This window comes from Salvelinus alpinus, chromosome 17 (genome assembly GCF_045679555.1).
Source record: "Salvelinus alpinus chromosome 17, SLU_Salpinus.1, whole genome shotgun sequence".
Lineage (NCBI taxonomy): Eukaryota > Metazoa > Chordata > Actinopteri > Salmoniformes > Salmonidae > Salvelinus > Salvelinus alpinus.
In genome coordinates, this window is record NC_092102.1 from 9478572 (window position 1) to 9491162 (window position 12591).

The following is a 12591-nucleotide window of genomic DNA, read 5'->3' on the forward strand; positions in this document are numbered from 1 at the left end:
TCTATGGGATTAAGGCCTGGAGACTGGCTAGGCCACTCCAGGACCTTAATGTGCTTCTTCTTGAGCCACTCCTTTGTTGCCTTGGCCGTGTGTTTTGGGTCATTGTCATGCTGGAATACCCATCCACGACCCATTTTCAATACCCTGGCTGAGGGAAGGAGGTTTTCACCCAAGATTTGACGGTACATGGCCCCGTCCATCGTCCCTTTGATGCGGTGAAGTTGTCCTGTCCCTTTAGCAGAAAAACACCCCCAAAGCATAATGTTTCCACCTCCATGTTTGACGGTGGGGATGGTTTCTTGGGGTCATAGGCAGCATTCCTCCTCCTCCAAACACGGCAAGTTGGGTTGATGCCAAAGAACTCCATTTTGGTCTCATCTGACCACAACACGTTCACCCAGTTGTCCTCTGAATCATTCAGATGTTCATTGGCAAACTTCAGACGGGCATGTATATGTGCTTTCTTGAGCAGGGGGACCTTGCGGGCGCTGCAGGATTTCAGTCCTTCACGGCATAGTGTGTTACCAATTGTTTTCTTGATGACTATGGTCCCAGCTGCCTTGAGATCATTGACAAGATCCTCCTGTGTAGTTCTGGGCTGATTCCTCACCGTTCTCATGATCATTGCAACTCCACGAGGTGAGATCTTGCATGGAGCCCCAGGCTGAGGGAGATTGACAGTTCTTTTGTGTTTCTTCCATTTGCGAATAATCACAGAAACTGTTGTCACCTTCTCACCAAGCTGCTTGGCGATGGTCTTGTAGCCCATTCCAGCCTTGTGTAGGTCTACAATCTTGTCCCTGACATCCTTGGAGAGCTCTTTGGTCTTGGCCATGGTGGAGAGTTTGGAATCTGATTGATTGATTGCTTCTGTGGACAGGTATCTTTTATACAGGTAAGAAACTGAGATTAGGAGCACTCCCTTAAAGAGTGTGCTCCTAGTCTCCGTTCGTTACCTGTATGAAAGACACCTGGGAGCCAGAAATCTTTTTGATTGAGAAGGGGTCAAATACTTATTTCCCTCATTAAAATGCAAATCAATTAATAACATTTTTGACATGCATTTTTCTGGATATTTTTGTTGTTATTCTGTCTCTCACTGTTCAAATAAACCTACCATTAAAATTATAGACTGATAATTTCTTTCTCAGTGGGCAAACGTACAAAATCAGCAGGGGATCAAATACTTTTTTCCCTCACTGTATAGTGCCCTACTTTTGACCAGGGCCCATGGGGGTTCCATTTGGGACTCAACCTAAGGATTGTTCTCAAAAGCTACAGAGCGGCCTCTGCTCATAGGCCCAGTGAATCGGAACCAATGAATGAGGAGAATGAGACGATAGTGAGTCAGAATGGAGGAGATGCTATCGGTGTGTGGAGCTCAAGGGACTTAGAGGGGAGTGTGGAAGTAAGATAAGCCAGTGCTCCGATCAGATTGACTGAATCAATAGGATCTACATTTACTGGAAAATTGTAAACATGGTCAGGCAAGGTGTTTTTTCTCTTTTTAACCGTTTCATTTAACGTTGCCAGTGATGGTGAACTCAGAATATAAGTAACGATTTGCACCCAAATGGTAGCTGAGACATGAGAGCTAGTCTATGAGAGTTTAAAAGCTAACTGGAAAATTACAGCAATGCGGCATTTATCCTGAGTGGCGCAGCGGTCTAAGGCACTGCATCGCAGCGCTAGAGGCGTCATCACAGACGCGGGTTCGATCCCGGGCTGTATCACCACCAGCCGTGATCGGGAGTCCCATTGGGCGGCGCACAATTGGTCCAGCGTTGTACCCGGGTTAAGGGAGGGTTTGGCCGGGGTAGGCCGTCATTGTAAATAAGAATTTGTTCTTAACTGACTTGCCTAGTTAAATAAAGGTTACATTTAAAAAAACATATAACACAGACTGACATGACCATCTATGACTTTGCACACAATGTTGTGATTAGACAAATGTACCAAAAATCATGTGCTAACAAGCCAAGAACTCTGTATACTGTAATATATATTGAAAGAGGGTCACTAATGCTTAATGCAATTGATGCACGTGCGCTGGTTATTATCCTCCTACTGGGTCAAGTCAACAGGGAAAATCACACACAGGTTCCTCCCAGGAGTAAATAGGTTAAGCCAGCAGACCAGTCCACTGTCCCGTAAACACACTCCTGTCTGACACACACACACACACACACACACACACACACACACACACACACACACACACACACACACACACACACACACACACACACACACACACACACACACACACACACACACACACACACACACACACACACGTCCAGATTGGTCCCTGGTGTGTTTACCGTGTGTTACCATGTATTACACCAGAAGCCATCTGCGTCCCTGAGCACCATATGGGTGACCCCTCGGCGGGGCGCGAGGCTTAGCGCGCTTAGCTACGCCACAGGCTGGGGTAAAAGAACAGCCGCGGCCACCAGCGCTAACAACACATTAACACGATAACACAACGCTAACTTGCTAATCCTCGCAGGGTCATGCTGTCAAAGCACCCTCTGGCTTTACTAGGCTATGTCATGGCTGGGAGTTTGTAGCTACTAGCCGAACCCTAAGTAAAAAGTCATTTATCAAGGGTTATATCTCCATTCATCTTTCCTTGATCTTCTCACCGCCACTTTTTAGGATTTAGGATTTTTATTAGGATCCCCATTAGCCAACGTCAATGGAGACAGCTAGTCTTCCTGCGATCTGACACATACCGGAAAATACGTTACAGACAAAAATACTTTACAATTTGCATACATTTAAAAGATTATCATAGACATTACAAGCTAGGTTTCCATCCAATTGGCCACATATTCTCATGATAATATCTCAAATCAGCATTAAAAAAATATGCATATTTTCCAACAAATTGTTTTGTTGCAGATACACTATATATACAAAAGTATGTGGACACCTCTTCAAATTAGTGGATTCAGCTATTTCAGCCACACCCGTAGATGACCGGTGTATAAAATTGAGGACACATTGGTAGTAGAATGGCCTTACTGAAGTGCTCAGTGACTTTCAATGTGGCACCGTCATAGGATGCCACCTTTCCAACAAGTCAGTTCGTCAAATTTCTGCCCTGCTAGAGCTGCCCCGGTTCACTGTTAGTGCTGTGATTGTGAATTGTACAACGGTTGGGTCTAATCCTGAATGCTGATGGGTTAAAACCGCATTCCAGCTGGTGTCTATTCCACAAGTTACCATCTGCTTAATATATGACATTAAAATGGCTATTTACTCTGTTCCAACTGACTGCGCAATCCACTGTCTCATTAGCCCAGCCAGGCAATTTATACACTTGATCTCCACTATAAAAAGCACGTAGACATTATCTCACATTTCTTTTAGACTAACATTTAGTTGTTTTCAACAGCGGAGATTTGTATAAACCTTGCCGTCTGTCTCTCTGACATTTGCAACATTGTTACAATATTCAAATTCAATCTCCAGCTGTCGCATAGTAATGAACGTGTCGGGACTCGGGATGAGACAGACAGGCAGGCAGCTTTTCTCAGCCATTCGAAATCATGAATCAGCATCATTTTTATACAAAGAATATACAAAGAAATATCAATAGCAAACAGGTCAAATGAAATGCATCTAGTTTGCAGTCTTTCCAGCTTCAGTTTGAAGGGATTGTGTTGGCTAGCTCCTCTGAACAACAGTGTCCTGAAGGGAGAGTACATTTTTATGCCAGCTAAAATCGAGCATTATTGTGCATCATTAGATTATTGTTGTGGATGTTAGAAATACATTTCACTAGAAAACAGCTTAAACAAATGCAAATGCAGCTACTTTGTTGTTATTCTGGCTGCACTGTTTGACGTGACTGCAAGTCTGATGTAGTTGGCTAGCTAGCATGCAAGGGATAAGAACGTTGACAGCCAGTATGGCAGTAGAACACTTAGAACAAACAACTCGGTCGCGTCCATAGATACAGAACAAAAAGACTTAACGACTGGGTCACGTCTCTGGCAACCGAACCGATAGAACGAACGACCAGCTGGCTTGGCTAGCAACCTTAGATTTGTGTCGGGACTATATCTTGTGGAAGGATGAAATAGTATGAATAAATTCATCAAAATAAAGTTGAATGAAAATATGTAAATCATTATTTTAATATGTTGGTAACCCCGTTGTATAAAAGTGAGAATACCCTCGAAGCCGGTGTTTGGAGGATATATTGGCCAATATATCCTCCAAACACCATCTTCTCTGGTGTTTGGAGTGGAAAAGTGGAGTGGAAAAGTCTAGGAGCAACAACTGTTCAGCCGCAAAGTGGTAGGCCACACAAGCTCACAGAACGGGACTGCCGAGTGCTGAAGCGTGTAGCCCGTAAAAATCATCAGTCCTCAGTTGCAACACTCAGTACCGAGTGCCAAACTGCCAAACTGCCTCTGAATGCAACTTCAGCACAATAACTGTTAGTTGGGAGATTCATGAAATGGGCTTCCATGGCTGAGCAGCCACACTGAAGCCTAAGTTCACCATGCGCAATGCCAAGCGTCAGCTAGAGTGGTGTAAAGCTCGCCACCATTGGACTCTGGAGCAGTGGAAATGCATTCTCTGGAGTGATGAATCACGCTTCACCATCTGGCAGTCCGACGGACAAAACGCAACAAAGCTCCTATGCAAAGCCATCACTCTGTCACTCAGAAACTTCCAGTGTCTGCCTGCAAGCTGAAAATCTTTGCCTGTGCGTGTTTAGGCTACCTGCCCCTCCCCCTCCATAGCACAGGCTACTGTACTGATGTTACAAGCTTGATTCAGATTTGAATTAGCTAGAGAAGAATGGATTAACTTTTTCAATGCTACACCGAACAAAAATATAAACACAACATGTAAAGTGTTGGTCCAATGTTACATGAGATAAAAAATAAAAATAAAAATACACACACACAAAAAGCCTATTTCTCTAAAATGTTTTGTACAAATATGTTTACATCCCTGTTAGTGAGAATTTATCCTTTGCCAAGATAATCTATCCACCTGACAGGTGTGGCATATCAAGAAGCTAATTAAACAGCATGATCATTACACAGGTGCACACTGTGCTGAGGACAATAAAAGGCCACTCCAAAATTAGCAGTTTTGACACACAACAAAATGCCACAGATGTCTCAAGTTTTGAGGGAGCGTGCAATTGGCATGTTGACTGAACGAATGTCAACCAGAGCTGTTGCCAGACAATTTAATGCTAATTTCTCTACCATAAGCTGACTCCAACATCGTTTTAGAGAATATGGCAGTACGTCCAACCGGCCTCGCAACCGGAGACCACGTGTATGGCGTTGTGTGGGCGAGCAGTTTGCTGATGTCAACGTTGTGAACAGAGTGCCCCATGGTGGCGGTGGGGTTATGGTATGGGCAGGCATAAGCTACAGACATAGAACACAATTGCATTTTATCGATGGTTATTTGAATGCACAGAGATACCATGATGAGATCCTGAGGCCCATTAACGTACCATTCATATGCCGCCATCACCTCATGTTTCAGCATGATAATGCACGGCCCCATGTCACAAGGATCTGTACACAATTCCTGGAAGCTGAAAATGTCCCAGTTCTTCCATGGCCTGCATACTCACCAGACATGTCACCAATTGAGCATGTTTGGGATGCTCTGGGCCAACGTGTATGACAAAGTGTTCCAGTTCCTGCCAATAACCAGCAACTTCGCACAGCCATTGAATGGAACAACATTCCACAGGCCACAATCAACAGCCTGATTAACTCTATGCGAAGGAGATGTGTTGGGCTGAATGAGGCAAATTGTGGTCACACCAGATACTGACTGGTGTTCTGATCCACGCTCCTAGTAACGAACAAAGAAGCCCGCACATTGTTAAAGCTCCCAAGCTGATCCACACCCCTACCTTTTTTTTAAGGTATCTGTGACCAACAGATGCATATCTGTATTACAAGTCATGTGGAATCCATAGATTATGGCCTAATTTATTTATTTAAATTGACTGATTTCCTTATATGTACTGTAACTCAGTAAAATCTTTGAAATTGTTGCATGTTGTGTTTATAATACTATAAGCATAGTTATCATGTTTCACGTTGGATTTAGTAACTACAAAAAGGTAAGACGTGTTTTTAATTCTGGTGCCACTCTGCACACACAAGCTTGTTAGCTAGCTAGCTCAAAGGACATTCAACGTTTCTCCATAGAAGCCGCTCCTCCTAGGTATAATTCTTTGGAACTAATTCATATAATGCTCCTCAACCCTCTCTCACTCTTTCCCTACCTGCACATTTTCACTCTCATCTTGTGCCATAGGCTACACTTGTCTGTCCACCACGCATGTAAACAAATAGCTTGCCTGCTCTATCCGCACTGATTGGTGAAGTAATTGAATTAGCTAAATCTAAAAAACTGTTGACTTCACTGGTTAAAAAAAGGAACAGAAAGGAACAATATATACCAGTACTGTTTTGGGGTTGGAACCAGTTCAGGACTTGTTTAGACTTGCCATAACAGAGGGGATGAAATCTTGACTCAAGGAATGTCGCCCTTTCATTTTTTGTAAAAAAAAAAATATACAAACATAATTCCACTTTGATATTATAGAGTAGGCCAGTGACAACATCTCAATTTTAAATTCAGGCAGTAACACAGCAAAATGTGGAAAAAGTCAAGGGCTGTGAATACTTTCTGAAGGCATTGTACAGTATATGTAAACTGTTCATACAGACTTTTTGACAGCACAAATGACACCCACCCTGTTTTCAAAGGCATGCTGTGTCTCAACCGACGGTTGACACTTAAAAAAAAAAAAAATTCAAAAATAGTTTGACAACCCTGTTTGTAAGCTTTAAAATGATATCAAACTAAACCGTTTATCTTTTCCAGTGAAGGCATGGATGTCTCATGGTATGCAAAATGGGTCAACTTTGTTTTGGCGGGCCTCCCGAGTGGCGCAGCAGTCTAAGGCACTGCATCGTGGCCGGGAGTCCCATAGGATGGAGGACAATTGGCCCAGCGTCGTCCAGGTTAGGGGAGGGTTTGGCCAGGGGGGGGGGGCTTTACTTTACTTGGGTCATCGAGCTCTAGCAACTCTTTGTGGAACTCCTTCTGCAGGCTGACCCCGGTCGCCAGTTTAACTGTGTCCTCCGACACATGCGGTTCTGCTGGCTTCCGGGTTAATCTGGCGGGTGTTAAGGAGAGCAGTTAGGCGGGTCATGTTCCGGAGGACTCATGACTCCACCTTCGCTTCTCCCGTGCCCGTTGGAGAGTTGCAGCGATGAGGCAAGATCAAAATTGGGGAGAAAAGGGGGGTAAAATACAAAAACATCTGGGGCATTCAGGACCACTTCTACCATAGCAAATATGTATGGTAAGTTTTGCTCAACTCAAAAGGGGTGTGGTTAAAAAGTGATTGAAGGGCCTCCCGAGTGGAGCAGTGGTCTAAGGCACTGCATCGCAGTGCTAGATGTGCCACTAGAGATCCGCAGCCGGTCGCGACCGGGAAACCCACGGGGCGGAGCACAATTGGCACAGCGTCGTCCGGGTTAGGGGAGGGTTTGGCCGGCAGGGATGTCCTTGTCCCATCGCGCTCTAGCGACTCCTGTGGTGGGCCGGGCGCATGCACGCTGACACGGCCGCCAGGTGTACGGTGTTTCCTCCAACACATTGGTGGAGGAAACGGCTGGCTTCCGGGTTGGCATTGTGGGCATTGTGTCAAGAAGCAGTGCGGCTTGGCTGGATCGTGTCTCGGAGGACCTACAGCTCTCGACCTTAGCCTCTCCCGAGTCCGTACGGGGGTTGCAGCAATGGGACAAGACTGTAACTACCAATTGAATAACACGAAATTGGGGAGAAAAGGGGTAAAAATAATACATTTAAAAAGTGATTGAAATCAAATGGAACGACACAATTGCCTTTCCTGTAATACAGTTTCCTGTGACAAATCTGTCCGAAATGTCACAACCATCATGATGACACATCCCCATTACCACTGAGTGAGTAATTCGAAATGGGTTTGGAAAAGGTCAAGTGTGAATGCGTACTTTTGCGACATTCTTGAATGAAGTTGTTGAAAGAACTCAATTTAAAGTTGTGAAATAATCAAGAAGTGAAAGCCACAGCCCTTTCTATTTACCATGCCTGGGTCATTTAGAAAAAGCTGCCTCGTCATTTCTAAACCATACAGGGAGAATAGGATGTGCATTCACACACAAACTGAGTCGAGATATCTAAGAAATCAAAGGTACTTGTCGTTTGCTTAGGCTTTATGGTTTCAAATAAGAATATTGGAAACAAAGGGGCCGTCATCTCTTTCATAAGATAAAGACTCACAAAATATCACCTCAGAAATTAAAGTGCATCTCTGGTTTTGTACTTACTGTTTCAAAATATCCACAAAATCAAGTCATATTGTATTTGTCACATGCGCCGAATACAACAGCTGTAGACCTTACAGTGAAATGCTTATTTACAAGCCCTTAACCAACAACGCAGTTTTCAGAAAAAAAAGTGTTAAGAAAGTATTTACTAAAATAAATACACGTAGTATCAATTGCTTTGATCGGGGCGGCGCACAATTGGCCCCGTCATTGTAAATAAGAATTTGTTCTTAACTGACTTGCCTAGTTAAATAGGTTAAAGGTTAAATAAATTAAAAATGAAAAAATCTATTGACAATGTTTGTATCCTGATTGGCACCCTATTCCCTATGTAGCGCTTAGGGCTCTGGCCAAACGTAGTGCACTATATCAAATGTTTTTTTTATTTTTTATAATTTCACCTTTATTTAACCATGTAGGCCAGTTGAGAACAAGTTCTCATTTACAACTGCGACCTGGCCAAGATAAAGCAAAGCAGTGCGGCAAAAACAACACCACAGAGTTACACACAAACAAACGTACAGACAATAACACAAAAGAAAATAAAAATTGAAAAATCTATGTACAGTGTGTGCAAATGTAGAAGAGTAGGGAGGTAGGCAATAAATAGGCCGTAGAGGCGAAAATAATTACAATTTAGCATTAATACTGGAGTGAAAGATGTGCAGATGATGATGTGGAAGTAGAGATACTGGGGTGTAAAAGAGCAAGAGGGAAAGTAATAATATGGGGATGAGGTAGTTGGGTGTGCTATTTACAGATTGGCTGTGTACAGGTACAGTGATCGGTAAGCTGCTCAATCAGCTGATGCTTAAAGTTAGAGAGGGAGATAAAAGACTCCAGCTTCAGAGATTTTTGCAATTCGTTCCAGTCATTGGCAGCAGAGAACTGGAAGGAAAGGAGGCCAAAGGAAGTGTTGGCTTTGGGTATGACCAGTGCAATATACCCGCTGGAGTGCGTGCTACGGGTGGGTGTTGCTATGGTGACCAGTGAACTGAGATAAGGCGGGGCTTTACCTAGCAAAGACTTATAGATTAAATAGGGTGCCATTTGGGACCAACTCCATTGACAGACTTGTCTGTAAGATTGTTTGACTGCTCATTATTGAGAGAGTAGTGCGTCCCTACCACAACAAACCAATGAGACACACACATTGGTGAAAAAGGCCACTAAGCATCCTTGCTGTCACTTATAACACTCCTTCTCTCCCTCTCATTTTGAGATTATCAAAGTGCTATTAAAGCTACTTTACTATTAACATAAAAATATGACTGTAGTGTACCTTGAACATCTGCTTGACTTTCTGGCGGGGTAGGTTGACGTTGAGTTTATGGAGGAGCTGCAGGACCTCGCTGATGCTCAGGCTCCCATCGCCGTTCTTATCCGCCTCCGCAAATGTCTGCTTCAGCCACGTACCAGTCAACCAGGTGTTGAGGATGGATAACACACATGTAAGCACAGACACGGACACGGGCACAGACACGGGCACAGACACGGGCACAGACACGGGCACAGACACGGGTACAGACACGGGTACAGACACGGGCACAGACACGGGTACAGACACGGGCACAGACACGGGCACAGACACGGGCACAGGCGTGGGCACGACCACGGGTACAGACACAGACACGGGCACAGACACGGGTACAGACACGGGCACAGACACGGGCACAGACACGGGCACAGGCGTGGGCACGACCACGGGTACAGACACAGACACGGGCACAGACACGGGCACAGGCGTGGGCACGGCCACGGGTACAGACACGGGTACAGACACGGGTACAGACACGGGTACAGACACGGGTACTTGCCTGTTTAAATGCAGTCTAGGTGTTCTATTAACTATCCACAGGTGTTCACATCGATTTATTGATTGATTAATCAATTAATCAAGTATCATCTGCAACAAAAGTTTACAGCTAGGGTGGTTCAGAATATTTAGAGAAGGTGAATTGCGGTTCAGAGCCCAAACCGTTCTGAAACGAGCAAAACCTTTTGATCTCTCACACAGCTCTCACTCTCCGCAGCCGAGTCTAATTTTAGCGCAAACCGTCTGTGTGCGTCTCTGATCGAGACGATGTGATAGGTGCCTCCGGCAGCCTTCACCTGCAGTCCTTTTATCAGCACATCAGCCTTGCTGACATGCCAGCACGGAAGACTGTGTGTGTCAGTCTGCGTGTGGGGAGAGGGAAGGAACTTTAGTGTGTGTGCATGCGTGCTAGCATCATTATTCCTTATCCACACTCCAATTCAAATATTGAAAAGTCCTCATCAAAAACGGTATTTCAATTCTTCTCCTGACCTGCACCGACTGAATAGAAATGTCATTGACCTGTGGGTCCTATTTATTAGGCAACGGAAGAAAACAGATTGAAACCCGGGAGGGACAAGCTAAACCTGTCCAATTACAAATGCTAATTTTCCGCTGCAAAACATTTTTGCTAGTGTGCACTAATGAATAAGACCCGGCTGTCCAGTTACCCATGCCCAGAGACAGCCTAACATGCCCATTTCCCCAGTAAGGATATTGATCACGGGTGCGCTGCCGCTTGGCCAGGCTGTCCTCGTCGCTGATGCCCGCCACCAGGTACTTGAGGCCAGTGATCCAGGTGCGCGCTTCCTCGCCCGTGCTGGACACTAGATCCAGGGACTCCAAGCGCTCGCCATAATACAGGCTGAAACAGCGGTTGGGGTCGAAGCTGCCCTCAGAGTAGCGCTGGAAGATCTCAGATTGCTTGCCCTCGCACACCTCTCGGATGGAGTCGATGGAGACTGGATAGAGCGAGGGCGGGAGGGAGGGAGAGAGAGAAAAAGGGAGAGAGATAGGAAATAAAGGTTAGTTCACCATCACGCTGGAAAAGTCAGGTGAAACAATGAAAAGCTGACTGTTGACGTTGAATTTGGCCCTTACATGACCCTTTTCACACCATTATGCCAATCGGAACCATACTGTTTTGGCTTAGTTACTTCCCTTTCAAATTGTCCATTTCAGCGCCTAAAAAAATGCATAACCAGGCCCATTTCATTTAGCCCAGCTCAGTAGTGTGAAAAATCCACATGTTAAAAGAGGAACTATTCAAGGGAAACCTGAGGCACTTCCGATGTAGACCATTAAAACTTAATAGAGAATCAGGAAAAGTCACTCGATGAAGCAAATCCATTTATAACCCTCATATTCATATTATATTGAGTTTATTCCATTGGGCGGGATTGGATTTATTTCCCCCCCCCCGTCTGACGTATAACGAGGCTGAAACAGCAGCGGGCGGATAAATTGTTGAGGTACAGGGAGGGATCGACACTTAACTTAGAAGTCTGAATTACGAGGCTTAGGCAATATGGAATTGGAATTGTGATACAGTGAATTATAAGTGAAATAATCAGTCTGTAAACAATTGTTGGAAAAATGACTTGTGTCATGCACAAAGTAGATGTCCTAACCGACTTACCAAAACTATAGTTTGTTAACAAGACATTTGTGGAGTGGTTGAAAAACGAGTTTTAATGACTCCAACCTAAGTGTATGTAAACTTCTGACTTCAACCGTATGTGGTGGCCATTTTGAGTTTACGTCAAGACCACTCAATGTTCTGAGACAGAAAAGGTGAGAAGTGTATGCTATCACGTTGGCCTGTTTTCGGGAAGATTGACTCAGTAACCTTTTGGGATGATCACCTAATTTGGGAGTTAATAAAATATATTCTGGCTGGTTTTCAGGTTGAGCTCTCTCCATGTCATTATTTCATATGCCAGCCCCTTGGGTCGCGGAGCTGTTGAACATGCATAATTCCCTTGAAAATACTAACTTGCTGACCTAGAGGCCATCCAACCTGAGCAAAACAACCCATTCCCATACAGTTAGTTCAAAAGCCTTTGTGCCTTTGATTAATGCTTGGAGGAGGTCCAGCCAATATGCCTTGATGGTTAATTTATTTATTTGGATCTCCATTAGCTTTTGCAGCCTATTCATCCTGGTTACTACATGATTCCATTTGTGTTAAATCATCGTTTTGATGTCTTCACTATTATTCTACAATGTAGAAAATAGTAAAAATACAGAAAAACCCTTGAATGAGTAGGTGTGTCCAAACTTTTGACTGGTACTGTATATCGCAACACTTCAATCATAAGCATTTCTGTCTTTTCTGTAGATGTTATATCCTTGTATTGCTACTATCTAAGAAAGAATTATCTAAGAAAG

The 12591-nt window shown here is 44.2% G+C and overlaps 1 protein-coding gene across 8 annotated transcripts in view; it reads right to left on the bottom strand.

Annotated features, from left to right (window-relative positions):
- LOC139542080 (1-phosphatidylinositol 4,5-bisphosphate phosphodiesterase eta-2-like) overlaps positions 1-12591 on the bottom strand; it is a 176357-nt gene that overhangs the window by 53899 nt on the left and 109867 nt on the right. For all 8 annotated transcript variants that reach the window (XM_071347103.1, XM_071347101.1, XM_071347102.1 and 5 more), the window contains 2 exons: positions 10919-11162; positions 9667-9796 (listed from right to left, as the gene is read on the bottom strand). In XM_071347103.1, coding sequence (XP_071203204.1) covers positions 9667-9796; positions 10919-11162 — 374 coding nt within the window. The remainder of the gene's footprint in view (positions 1-9666; positions 9797-10918; positions 11163-12591) is intronic.